This window comes from Somniosus microcephalus, chromosome 2 (assembly GCF_052327205.1).
Source record: "Somniosus microcephalus isolate GS21.2 chromosome 2, FLI_Smic_1.0, whole genome shotgun sequence".
NCBI lineage: Eukaryota > Metazoa > Chordata > Chondrichthyes > Squaliformes > Somniosidae > Somniosus > Somniosus microcephalus.
In genome coordinates, this window is record NC_140988.1 from 155,242,018 (window position 1) to 155,255,648 (window position 13,631).

The window sequence follows — 13,631 nt, forward strand, 5'->3', positions numbered from 1 at the left end:
GTTTAAAGCCCTCTCTACAGCCCTAGTTATATGATCCGCCAGGACTCTAGTCCCAGCACTGGCCAAGTGAAGCCCGTCCCAACGGAACAGCTCCCTCCTGCCCCAGTACTGGTGCCAGTGTCCCAGGAAGCAAAACCCATTTCTCCCACACCAGTCTTTGAGCCACGTATTTAACTCTCTAATTTTATTTGTCCTAGCCAAATTCGCTCGTGGCTCAGGTAATAATCCAGAGATTATTACCCTTGTGGTTCTGCTTTTTAATTTGGCCCCTAGCTGCTCAAACTCCCTCAGCAGAACCTCCTTCCTTGTCCTATCTATGTCGTTGGTACCAACATGGACCACGACAACTGGATCCTCCCCCTCCAAGTTTCTCTCCAGTCCAGAGGAGATGTCCTTAACCCTGGCACCGGGCAGGCAACACAGCCTGCGGGACTCTCGCTCTCGGCTGCAGAGAACTCTATCTATCCCCCTAACGATACTATCCCCTACCACTACAACATTTCTTTTAACTCCCCCCACTTAAATGGCCCCCTGCTCCACGGTGCTGTGGTCAGGTTGCTCATCCTCCCCGCAGTCCCTGTTCCCATCCTCACAGGGAGTAAGAGCCTCGAACCTGTTGGACAAGTGCAAGGGCTGCGGCTCCTCCACCACTACCTCCTGGATCCCAAGACAAGGCCTTGGACAACGTGGACCACTTTCCATACCTTGGAAGCCTACTGTCAATAAGGGCAGACGTCGACAACGAAGTCCAACACCGCCTTCAGTGTGCCAGTGCAGCCTTCGGTCGCCTGAGGAAGAGAGTGTTTGAAGACCAGGACCTGAAACTCGGCACTAAGCTCATGGTCTACAGAGCAGCAGTGATACCCGCCCTGCTGTATGCCTCAGAGACATGGACCATGTACAGTAGGCAGCAGGTGGGATCACACCAAGAGTGTGTACTCCATATGCAGCAAACAGCAACTCTTGATTTTGCAGTAACTTGGACAATCGAAGAGAGTGGAGAGTTTCTTTGAAATGTGTGACATGAAGAGATTAGATTTTGAATCTGTCCTGGTGCCAGAAGGGGGTTGGACTTCCTGGCACTGGAGATCATGCACTCAAGTGACTTCCCAGTTGCTGAACAGAAGTTATTGCATTCTCCTTCCTGTCGCTGTTAAGATGTTGCTCCGTTTGCAGTTCCTGATTCTTTGTTTATTCACTGCCGGCCAGGGCGATTTTTCTCCCCCGCGTTTCAATGTGAGCCTGGACACGCCGGCCGCCCAGCGCTGGGAGCCGCTGCTGAGACATTACGACGCGGCGCAGCTCCGGAGGAACGTGCGCCTGGTTATCAGGTGAGGACTGGCGCTGAACGCTGCTCTCCGCAGCCACATTCTCGCTGTCTTTTTCTTGTATTCTTTGTTCCCGGACTAGTGGGCTGAGCAAAATGTGAAACAAAAAAATCAAAAGCATCCGGGGAGAAGAGGTAGTCGAGTCCAGGCTCCAGGTATGTGGACCCTTGGTCAGAAGCATCGTTCCTGGTGAAGAGTCTACACCACCACAAACCTGAACTCACCCGTCCTCTCCACCGATGCGGTGACACCCACCCCCCGTATCTACTGGTAAAATAAATCCTTGGATTATTTCTGGCCTGTTTGCTTAATCATGCAGGGCCTGTGGTGACCTCCATTAGCGCAAAGGAGGTTGAGGGGTGTTTTGATAGAGGTGTAGAAGATTATGACGGGTTTGGATAGGCTAGACAGGAAAGGCTGTTCCCACTAGTTGATGGTACAAGGACCAGGGGACACAGATTTAAGGGTTTGGGCAAGAGATACAGGGGGGATGTGACAAAAACTTTTTTACGCAGCGAGTGGTGAGGACCTGGAACTCGCTGCTGATGGAAGTGGTGGAAGCGGAGACACTCAATGTTTTCAAGGGGAGACTGGATAGGTACCTGAGGGAAATAGACTTGCAGGGAAAGAGCGGGGGAATGGGACTGACTGGATTGCTCTACAGAGAGCCGGTATGGACTCGATGGGCCGAATGGCCTCCTTCTGTGCCGTTATGGCTCTATGACTAAGTGGGGTCCAAGGCAGCAGTGCAGTTGATACTACTACATGTGACCTGGATTTTAATGACCCGGAATTTGCATATAGATACATAGACGATAGGAGCAGGAGTAGGCCATTCGGCCCTTCGAGCCTGCTCCGCCATTCAATAAGATCATGGCTGATCATCCAAATTCAGTACCCTGTCCCTGCCTTCTCCCCATATCCCTTGATCCCTTTAGCCTTAAGAAATATATCCAACTCCTTCTTGAATATACTTAATGAACTGGCCTCCACCGCCCTCTGTGGCAGAGAATTCCACAAGTTCACCACTCTCTGGGTGAAGAAATTCCTCCTCATTTCAGTCCTAAATGGCTTACCCCTTATCCTTAGACTATGACCCCTGGTTCTGGACTCCCCGGCCATCAGAAACATCCTTCCTGCATCTAGTCTGTCCAGGCCTGACAGAATTTTATAGGTTTCGATGAGATCCCCTCTCAATCTTCTAAATTCCAGTGAGTATAAGCCCAATTGACCCAATCTCTCCTCATACGTCATTCCTGCCATCCCAGGTATCAGCCTGGTGAATCTTCGCTGCACTCCTTCCATGGCAAGAACGTCCTTCCTCAGGTAAGGCGACCAAAACTGCACACAGTACTCAAGGTGTGGTCTCACCAAGGCCCTGTACAACTGCAGCAAGACATCCTTGTTCTTGTACTCGAACCCTCTTGCTACAAAGGCCAACATACCATTTGCCTTCTTAACCGCCTGCTGCACCTGCATGCTTACCTTCAGCGACTGGTGCACAAGAACACCCAGGTCTCCTTGCACTTCCCCTTCTCCCAATCTATTACCATTCAAATAATAATCTGCCTTCCTGTTTTTGCCACCAAAGTGGATAACCTCACATTTATCCACATTATAGTGCATTTGCCATGTTTCTGCCATGTTTCTGCCCAATCACCCAACCTGTCCAAATCATGCTGGAGTTTCACGACATCCTCCTCACAGCATACCCTCCCCCCCAGCTTTGTGTCGTCTGCAAATTTGGAGATATTACATCCAATTCCCTCGTCCAGATCATTAATATATATTGTGAACAGCTGGGGTCCTAGGACCGATCCTTGCGGTACCCCACTAGTCACTGCCTGCCACTCGGAAAACGACCCGTTTATTCCAACTCTTTGCTTTCTGTCCGCCAACCAGTTCTCTATCCAAGTTAATACCTTGCCCCCAATCCCATGTGCCTTAATTTTGCACGCTAATCTCTTATGCGGTGGTAATGATGTCAAAACTGTCAGCGTTCACCGCATTACCCCTCTGACACTGACTGTATTTAGCACATGCGCAGATAAACATGGAAGTTGCAAGCTGTGCTATGGAACTCCCCATAGCTGGAAATGAGTGAAATCACTTGAACTGACGAAAGCTTCCCTTTTCTAATATCGCTGTTAAACACCCCATAAAAAGTTAAGCCTTGTTGAAAGAGGTGTAACTGGGTTTACAACGGCGTATTGACTGCTGAACAACCGTACTGGCTTTGAAAAACTAATTTTATATTTGGGGAATGTCAAATTTCTCCAATGTGATAAAAATTACTAGATTTTTTAAATAATTTTTTTTTTTTTAAGTTTAATATTTCAGCTTCTACCTTAGTCTCATGTGTATGTCCCAATCTTTATTTCGCTCTCTGAAAAATTTTTAAAAAGTGAATTGAATCAATGCATTTTATTTCCTGCTTTGCTGTCTGTGAGAATTCTTCAATGTGATTGGCTGCTTAGACAGCTTGATGACATCACTGAGTTCTGACGAAGGGTCATCGACCTGTTTCTCTCTCCACAGATGCTGCCTGACCTGCTGAGTATTTCCAGCATTTTCTGTTTTTATTTCAGATTTCCAGCATCCGCAGTATTTTGCTTTTGTATTGATGACATCGCTGCTGCTTTACGCTGGTGATACCCTTTTGACAGCGCTGCAATCAATTAAGGTCCTGAAAGCTAATGTTTTGGCCACAAAGATCGCAAGATCTCTGTGGGCAGCTTTCTTCGAGGTCAGCGGTGATCGCCGTCGCTTCGCCGCTGACCGCAATTTCCGGGCCAATATTTTTTGTCTCTATTTCTATTTTGTTTCTATTTAACTGTCCTGTTTCTGTGCTGTATATCCTATGTAATGTGCTTAGTTACCAATTTGCCAACCAGTAGAAATAATCATTCACTAATTACTCAAGAATATGGGAGTTCGGTAACTTTTTTTTGTGAATCATAGAATCGTTACAGCACAGTAGGAGGCCATTCGGCCCATCGAGCCCGGGCCAGCTCTCTGCAAGAGCACTTGGATGGATGTTCAGGTGTAATCAGAAATTCTGATATTTGTCATTGAGTATGGTTATGTATTTATACTTGGCACATTCAGCCACCCTGACCTCTCTAATTTATGTTGGTAAGGTGTTCATTGTTTTTGTGTTGTAATGCAATTTTATTGATTCCCATTTGTTGCAACTTGTACCATTTGTTTTCTTCTGTTAGGTTGTTCTTACAGTGTAACATCTCTTCATTTTATTTTTCATATATGTTTTATACATGGTACCAACTCACATTTGTGGACTGTTATGCTTTTGATTTGATTTTCCTAAAGTCTCTAGAATTTGTACCTGTTTGGAGTGGAATGTTGCTAAGCATTATTTGCTGCCTGTGTTGGTGTGTAGCAACATGTTTCCAAAGTTCATTTGGTATTATTCTGTGATATCTTCCATGCTAAAAGGTAGCATGCAGGTAAGTCAGGTACTGATAACAGATCAAGAGAAATTGGGGCCAAGTTGTTTGTGCTGGTAGAGTTGATTAGTAATATATTGTGACAGTTCACCAGTAGCATTCATTTTTCCTATGTTTAAAGGAAATCTAATAGCAGTGTTCAAAATTATGAAAGAATTTAAGAAGGTAAATAGTGAACAGTTCACCCCACCAGCCTCCACATTCAACGGATCATCCTCCGGCATTTCCGCTACCTCCAAAGTGATCCCACCACCAAACGTATCTTCCCCTCCCCTCCCCTTTCAGCATTCCGCAGGGACCGCTCTCTCCGAGACACCCTAGTCCACTCCTCTATCACCCCCAACAGCCCTTCCCCTTCGCCTGGCACCTTCCCGTGCAAGCGGAGGAGATGTAACACCTGCCCCTATACCTCCCCCCTCCCCACTGTCCAGGGCCCCAAACACCCCTTCCAGGTGAAACAGCGATTTACTTGTACTTCTCGCAATCTAGTATACTGTATTCGCTGCTCACGATGCGGTCTCCTCTACATTGGGGAGACCAAACGCAGATTGGGTGACCGCTTTGCGGAACACCTCCGTTCAGTCCGTAAGGGTGACCCCGAGCTTCCGGTCGCCTGTCATTTCAATTCACCGCTCCATTCCCACTCGGACCTCACCGTCCTTGGCCTCTTGTACTGTTCCACGGAAGCTCAACGTAAACTCGAGGAACAGCACCTCATCTTCCGATTAGGCAGTCTGCAGCCTTCCGGTCTCAATATCGAGTTCAACAATTTCAGATCATAACCTCGGCCCCTATTTCATTTTCACTTATATTTTTCCACTCCTTTCCTTTCCCCCCCCCCCTTTCCTTTTGTTTCTCTCTCACACCTGGCAGCTATCTTTTGCCCTGCCAGTACACTTTACACCTAATCACAGCCTATTACCATCTCGTCTAGCTTCTAATCTCTTTTACTTCTTTTGGTTCTTTTATTCTTTTGTCCGATCGCAGCCCTGCCTTCGATCTAGTTCCTTTTCTCTCCAGTTTTGAAGAAGGGTCAAACCCGAAACGTCGGCTCAAATTTCTCTCCACGGATGTTGCCTGACTTGCTGAGTTTTTCCAGCATTTTCTGTTGTTATTTCGGATTTCCAACATCTGCAGTATTTTGCTATCGAACAGTTCTTTCTACTGGTTAGTGAATTGGTAGTAAGAGGACATAAATTTAGGGTTACAGCTAAAAGCATTTGTTTACACTGAATGGAAGTCCTCTTTAAGCTAGTTGATTCATAGTCAGTATCATCTTTTTTATGTTTGTGTTATTATGTACTGCAAAATGCTAATGACCCGTTTTAGCTTACTTTCCATGAAGTACCACCTGCTTAGAAAGTAGAATCCAAAATCAAAAAGCACAGAGCAAGCCATTTTAGCACATCACGCCTGTGCCACTGCTATCTCTATGCCAGAACTAGCTGCTTTGTCCCAATTTCCTGTTATTTCCCTATTCCTTCTAATATCTTCCAAGTGTTGATTTAATTCCCTCTTAAACATTGGCTCCAATTGTCAGTTGTGGTATTGCACTCCATATTCTATTAGCCCTTTGACTGAAAAAAAATCTAACTTCCTCCTTTTCAGGCTTCTAGCACCACACCTAAAATATGTGGAACTCGCTACCACATGGAGTGGTTGAAGCGAATAGTATAGATGCTTTTAAGGGGAGGCTAGACAAGCATATGAGGGAGAAGGGAATAGAGGGTTATGCTAATAGAGTTAGATGAGGAAAGACGGGAGGAGGCTTGAGTGGAGCAATAACGTCGGGATGGACTGGTTGGGCCAGATGGCCTGTTTCTGTGCTGTATATCCTATGTAATCCTATGTAATGTGCTTAGTTACCAATTTGCTGACCAGTAGAAATAATCATTCACTATTTACACTTTCATCTGTCGATAGCTGTACTGCTCAGATAATGCAGCAGTCCATGCCCGCATGCAACAAGACCTGGACGACGTTCAGGCTTGGGCTGATAAGTGGCAGATAACATTCGCGCCACAAAAGTGCCAGGAAATGACTATCTCCAACAAGCGAGAGTCTAACCACCGGCCCTTGACATTCAATGGCATTACCATCACCGAATCCCCCACATCAACATCCTGGGGGTCACCATTGACCAGAAACTTAACTGGACCAGCCACATAAATACTGTGGCAACAAGAGCAGGTCAGAGGTTAGGTATTCTATGTTGAGTGTCTCACCTCCTGACTCCCCAAAGTCTTTCCACCATCTGCAAGGCACAAGTAAGGAGTGTGATGGAATACTCTCCACTTGCCTAGATGAGTGCAGCTCCAACAATACTCAAGAAGCTCGACACCATCCAGGACAAAGCAGCCTGCTTGATTGGCACCCCGTCCACCACCTTAAACATTCACTCCCTCCACCACCAGCGCACCGTGGCTGCAGTGTGTACCATCTACACGATGCACTGCAGCAACTCGCCAAGGCTTCTTCGGCAGCACCTCCCAAACCTGTGATCTCTTCCACCTAGAAGGACAAGGGCAGCTGGCGCATGGGAACACCACCACCTCCAAGTTCCCCTCCAAGTCACACAACATCCTGACTTAGAAGTATATTGGCGTTCCTTCATCGTCGATGGGTCAAAATCCTGGAACTCCCTCCCTAACAGCACTGTGGGGAGTACCTTCACCACACGGACTGCAGCAGTTCAAGAAGGTGGCTCACCACCACCTTCTCAAGGGCAATAAGTGATGGGCAATAAATGCTGGCATTGACAGTGATGCCCACATCCCGTAAACGAATTTTAAAAAATCATGTTGAACACGTCTAAAAGAACTTCCCATGAACTTCTCTACTCCAGTGGTTACAGCCTTAGTCTTCAAGTCTGTCATAATAATAACAATAATTTCTCATCTCTGGTATCAGTGAATCTACAAAGTACGGCTTCAATATTTTTTCTGTTATATGGTGCCCAAAATTGCATATAATACTCCGACTGTGACCAAACCAATCTTTGTACAGATTCATCATCATCTTCTTGCTTTTATAATCAGTGCTAAATATAAAATTCAGAATTACATTTTCCTTTTTTATGACTTTCACCTATAATCCTGCTTTTAAAGACCGGTGTATCTGTACTCTTCGATCTATCCCTCCACTCCATTGAGAATTTTACCATTTAGGATATATTTCCATTCTCCTCTTTTTGCCAGAATGTACCACTTCACATTTGTTTTTATTAACCTACATTTGTTACATATTTTTCTACTTCCCTAGACTTATTGGGCCGTATTTTGCGACCCCTATGGGTGTGTATGCGCTTAGCGGGGCCGCGCAAATTCAGGGTTTAGGCATCCTCTGCATCCCCGGGAGAAGAGCTTCCACGGGTGGAGAGCTGCGCGATTTGCCCAACCTCCGCCCGCTGAATGCCCGTGAAATTCTTACGCATAAGGCCTGTTTTTTCCAGCGTAAGAGTTTTAAAAAATTAAAAAATAAAATGTTATCACTCATTTATACATTAAAAACCCTGTCCAATAAGGTAAGTTTATTTTTAGCCCCGTTAAAACATTTATTTTTAATTTCATGTGTTTGTGTATTTTTTAAGTGATCCCCATTCATACTTATGGGGTTTCCGTACGAACTCCCAAAAGTATGAATGGGGATTCCCTTCTTTTATTGGTTGGGCCGGCCTATGTGATCCCAGGGGCACTTGCAAACCGCATGTGCGCCTGGGATACATGGACCTCTGCCCGCGTGTACCCAGAGAGGCCCAGGATCGCAAGCCTCCATACCTCCCGGACCACCAGGTAAATGCGTAGATTTTTTTACAGGTCGGAGGCATCCGCAAATTTTGGGCCGTAGTCTCATGCATTCTTTCCCCCCGCCCCCGCCCCCACCCCCACGCAAAACAATAAACTAGGCATTAACATAATGCAATTTTCTTTAGTCCTGTTTACATATATTCACATACTCTAACCATCTCCCCTTGACATTCAATGGCATTACCATCGCTGAATCCCCCACTATCAACATCTTGGGGGTTACTATTGATCAGAAACTGAACTAGACCAGCCATATAAATACTGTGGCTACAAGAGCAGGCCAGAGGCTGGGAATTCTGCGGCGAGTGTCTCACCTCCAGACTCCCCAAAGCCTTTCCACCATCTACAAGGCACAAGTCAGGAGTGTGATGGAATACTCTCCACCTGCCTGGATGAGTGCAGCTCCAACAACACTCAAGAAGCTCGACACCATTCAGGATAAAGCAGCCCGCTTGATTGGCACTCCATCCACCACCTTCAACATTCACTCCCTCCACCACCGGCGCACTGTGGCTGCAGTGTGTACCATCTACAAGATGCACTGCAGCAACTCGCCAAAGCTCCTTCAACAGCACCTTCCAAACCCGTGACCTCTACCACTTAGAAGGACAAGGGCAGCAGACGCATGGGAACATCACCACCTACAAGTTCCCCTCCAAGCCACACACCATCCTGACTTGGACCTGTATCGCCGTTCCTTCACTGTCGCTGGGCCAAAATCCTGGAACTCCCTTCCTAACAGCATTGTGGGTGTACCTACACCATATGGACTGCAGCGGTTCAAAAAGGCGGCTCACCACCATCTTCTCAAGGGCAATTAGGGATGGGCACTAAATGCAGGCCTAGCCAGCGACGCCCACATCCCATCAATGAATAAAAAAAATTAAAAAAAATATGTTCCCACTCCAGAGACTTGAGCACAAAAATCTATGCTGACACTCCATTGCAGTACTGAGGGAGTGCTGCACTGTCGGAGGTGTCGTCTTTTGGATGAGATGTTAAACCGAGGCCCCATCTGCACTCTCGTGGACATAAAAGATCCCATGGCACTATTTCGAAGAAGAGTAGGGGAGTTATCCCCGATGTCCAGGCTAATATTTATCCCTCAATCAACATCATTAAAACAGATTATCTGGTCATTATCACATTGCTGTTTGTGGGAGCTTGCTGTGCGCAAATTGGCTGCCACGTTTCCTACTTTACAACAGTGACTACACTTCAAAAAGTACTTCATTGGCTGTAAAGTGCTTTGAGATGTCCGGTAGTCGTGAAAGGCGCTATATAAATGCAAGTCTTTTTATATAGTTAGTTGCCTATAGTTTCAGAAGCTAAACTTGATGATATTAAACATGACTAGAGAATGATTCATTAGGGATCGTATATGACAGTTACTAACCCAGAGTTTGAAATTATTTGACTCATTACATAAATCAGATTGTGTATTCTGAGTAAATGATGAGATAGGTTTGTTTCCCTCAAAGTACCTTTTACTTGTCTGTTCCATTCTATAGATTTGTATATTTTGGACAATTTTGTTGTATTCTGTAAATTCTGTCATGGTCAATAATTACATAATGTATTTATATGCATTGTCAGTGTTGTCTGAAAACTGTGCTTCAAATAATTAATAGAAGTGTAAAATGTTGACATGTAATAGATTAAATACTGGAGATTATAACAGGACTTGAGCTCTTTTGAAATTCTGGTATGTGAGCAGATGGAAATCTCCATTTTGCTCCCAACAATGAGTAATACATTAATGGCCCAAAATTTGCTGTCAAAATAACGGCAAGGCTATTAGCATTCGCCGTTATTTGTGCACAAATGCCACAGCAACTTCAAGCATTTACACCTTTTCAGTCCTTGCACTGTTAATTTCACACTCCTTCAATCTGATTGGTTAATAAGATACACAGTTGCTTGACCTGTTCACTCGGATCCCAGATGCCCTGTAGAGGGCGCCGCGTCGTTTCCATCTCACACTTGCAGCAACTTGCAGCACAGATTATCGTCAAGATTAAACAGACCAGTCTAACTAACAGCGGGCGCCATTCGTTGCCCAGCCACAGGAAATTTTAGGCCGATATGTTACATTAATAACAGAAGGATTACAAAAATATGAAATCCAACTGAATTTGTCACCTTTTAACCAGAAGTTTGTCTTTCAAAGCAAGAGATGTTTATATTCTATCTGAAGAAGTTGTTAGAAAAGGTAATTGAGCCATTACAGACTTTCCTAGTACAGTATGTATGTTTTATGCTTTCAGTATTTCCCAAGCATTTGTGCTTCATATTTTGAATTAATTGTAAATTAATATTTTGTTGCTTTATTTTGGTCTGTACGTAACACATGTTTCAAAGAGAGTTTGGCAGGAGAGCACAAGGCAACTTAAATCAATAAGCATAGTGCTGCAAGTAGGATAATCCGTAATCCACGGCCATGCACCTTTGCTAAGGGCAGGTTATAGGAAAGATACAGCTTTTGTATTGTCAGGGACAAAGTCTGTTTATGTAAATCCCTGTTAATACCATTCAGTGAGCAAGCTGTTCTATTTAACAAATGTAATTGTTCATACAGGTTTATTTTTCAATCGTGTATTAAGAAAAATAATGAAAAATACCCATGAAACAATTGAATCTTTGTGTTACAGTTCTGTCGCTCCAGAGTGGGTGATTCCCATTATTGAACAGCTAGCAGCCGAGCTAGGCCTGATAATACCACAGCCCTATGAAGCAGAAATTCAAGGAATAAGTAAAGCCCTTGGTTTAAGCCTTGGAGAAGGACTTCTTATAAATCTTGCTTATGAAATTTCTGGGTAAGTGTACTTTGACACGTGCTTTGACACATATTGGCCCAGAAATTCGGGTCGAGGGCTTTCTGCGGGTGCAAGCCCCCGATCTGCACTTACCTTGCGCGCCGGCCGTTGAGCTGTGGGCCCCCGAGGAATTCCGATCTGGGGCCTGGTCCAGCTGCCGGCGCGCAGTGCTTGCATAGCCCAGGGGCGCAGTTAGTTCGATGCGTCCCCTGGGATCACGTGGGCCATGGGCAGCCAATTGGAGCAGGGAATGCTCCATTCATAAGTCTGACAGGAAGTGCTGTCGAGACTTATAAATACTACGGCCCCAAAATAGCACTAAACCTTCAAATAATTTTTTTTTTAAATCACATTTTTTAAATAAACTATAAATTACATGAAATAACTATTTTAAACAATTTAAATTTTTGGAGAAAATAATTTTATTTTCAAATGGGGCTAAAAATAAACTTACCTTGCTTTAAAGTATTTAAAAATAATAAACCTGTGGAAAAAATGTTTTACTTTTAATTAATTCACCACTTACCTTGTAAAAAGCAGGCCTTTTACATTTCTAACTTCTGCAGGCTTACGTTCCCGGAGAAACCTGTAAAAAAAACGTAAGTTTGATGCGCACGCGCAGCCGCGCACGCGTTCGACCTCTGAACCTCTTCGTTCAGAGGACCGGAAGTGCCGGTTTCCCGCACATGCGCAGTGCATGCAGGAAACCGGCACTTCCATCGGGCCTATGGGTGAGTACCCCGCGCGTACTCACCCGTGGAGACCCGAAGTTCTGGGCCAATGACTTAACAGTCAAAGCTGTTAAACTTTGATACATTTTACACCTTAACTACTTCAGTTTGTCTTGTGAAGAAAGTCATGCAATCTGATGCTGTTATCCAAATAGACCAGGAGTTGAAACTATAGTCACTCGGGAATAATTTATGTTGGAACATTCACTTTTTTTTCCATTGAAGTCTTCGTCCCAGACAGAAAAAAACTATAGAATGTCAGATAATACTAATGGCCTCAGAGAAAATACCTTGCAGTATAAAAGTTAAGAAAAAAAGTGCGATATGAACAAGCAGAGCCCTGTAGAGGTAGCTTATGTTGACCTAGATTTTCCAGTTGGTATATTAACACCAGCATTAACCCATTTCATATAAATGGATTAACACCAGTTTTAAAACAATATCAATTGGAAAATTTAGGCTACTAACTCTTCCTCACTTTCTCCTTGTATCACCCTGTTTGTAGGAAAATACTTATGAGCTCCTAGAATAAAATGGACTCTGAGCACGCTGAATAAAATGGAACCTCTGTTTCTCTGACTCTAGCCTGTCGTGCATTACCCCCTCCCTTTGCCCCACCATTAGTGACACCTAGGTCACACACTCTGCCTGAACATTTCTACCTCTCCACCTCCCGCTCCTCCTTTAAGACCTTTTTTAAAACCCACCTCTTTAAGCAAGTTTCTGGCCACCCATCCTAATATCTCATACAAAAGCAAAATACAGCGGATGCTGGAAATCTGAAATAAAAACAGAAAATGCTGGAAATACTCAGCAGGTCAGGCAGCATCTGTGGAGAGAGAAACAGTTAACGTTTCAGGTCGATGACCCTTCGTCAGAACTGGAAAAAGCTGGAGATGGAACAGGTTTTTAAGCAAGGGCAGGGAAAGGGGGGAGGGGAGGAAAGAACAAAAGGGAAGGTCTGTGATAGGATGGAAGGTAGGAGAGATTAAGAGACATTAAGAGAGATTAAGAGATGTTCCATCTCCAGCTTTTTCCAGTTCTGACGAAGGGTCATCGCCCTGAAACGTTAACTCTTGTTTCTCTCTCCACAGATGCTGCCTGACCTGCTGAGTATTCCCTGCATTTTCTGTTTTTATCCTAATATCTCCTTTTGCTTGTGCATCAATTTTTTAAATTGCACCTCGGAAGGGTTTTGGGCATTTTCCTACATGAAAGACTCCATATAAATGCAAGTTGTTGTTGTGTCACTACTGATAGGTTTGGTCTCTGAACTGATGTGTAACTCATGTCACTGCTCTCAGCTTTTGCACTAGCATTGTTGCTCAAGACTCAAGAGGAAATATTTACCACGGTAGAAATCTGGACTATGACTTCAGTGATATTTTAAGATCTTTGACAGTTGACCTACAATTTGTAAAGAATGGTCAGGTAGGTGATGCATTAAAATTACAACATGTGGACTTTAAAAAGAAAAATATAG

The 13,631-nt window shown here is 44.5% G+C and overlaps 1 protein-coding gene across 1 annotated transcript in view; it reads left to right on the forward strand.

Annotated features, from left to right (window-relative positions):
• The first annotated feature begins 1,073 nt into the window (after positions 1-1,073).
• The window catches only part of LOC147123039 (N-acylethanolamine-hydrolyzing acid amidase-like), a 34,423-nt gene continuing 21,865 nt past the window's right edge, over positions 1,074-13,631 (forward strand). Inside the window, exons 1-3 of the mRNA XM_085964118.1 lie at positions 1,074-1,331; positions 11,253-11,417; positions 13,453-13,579. Coding sequence (XP_085820244.1) covers positions 1,159-1,331; positions 11,253-11,417; positions 13,453-13,579 — 465 coding nt within the window. The 5' untranslated portion in view covers positions 1,074-1,158. The remainder of the gene's footprint in view (positions 1,332-11,252; positions 11,418-13,452; positions 13,580-13,631) is intronic.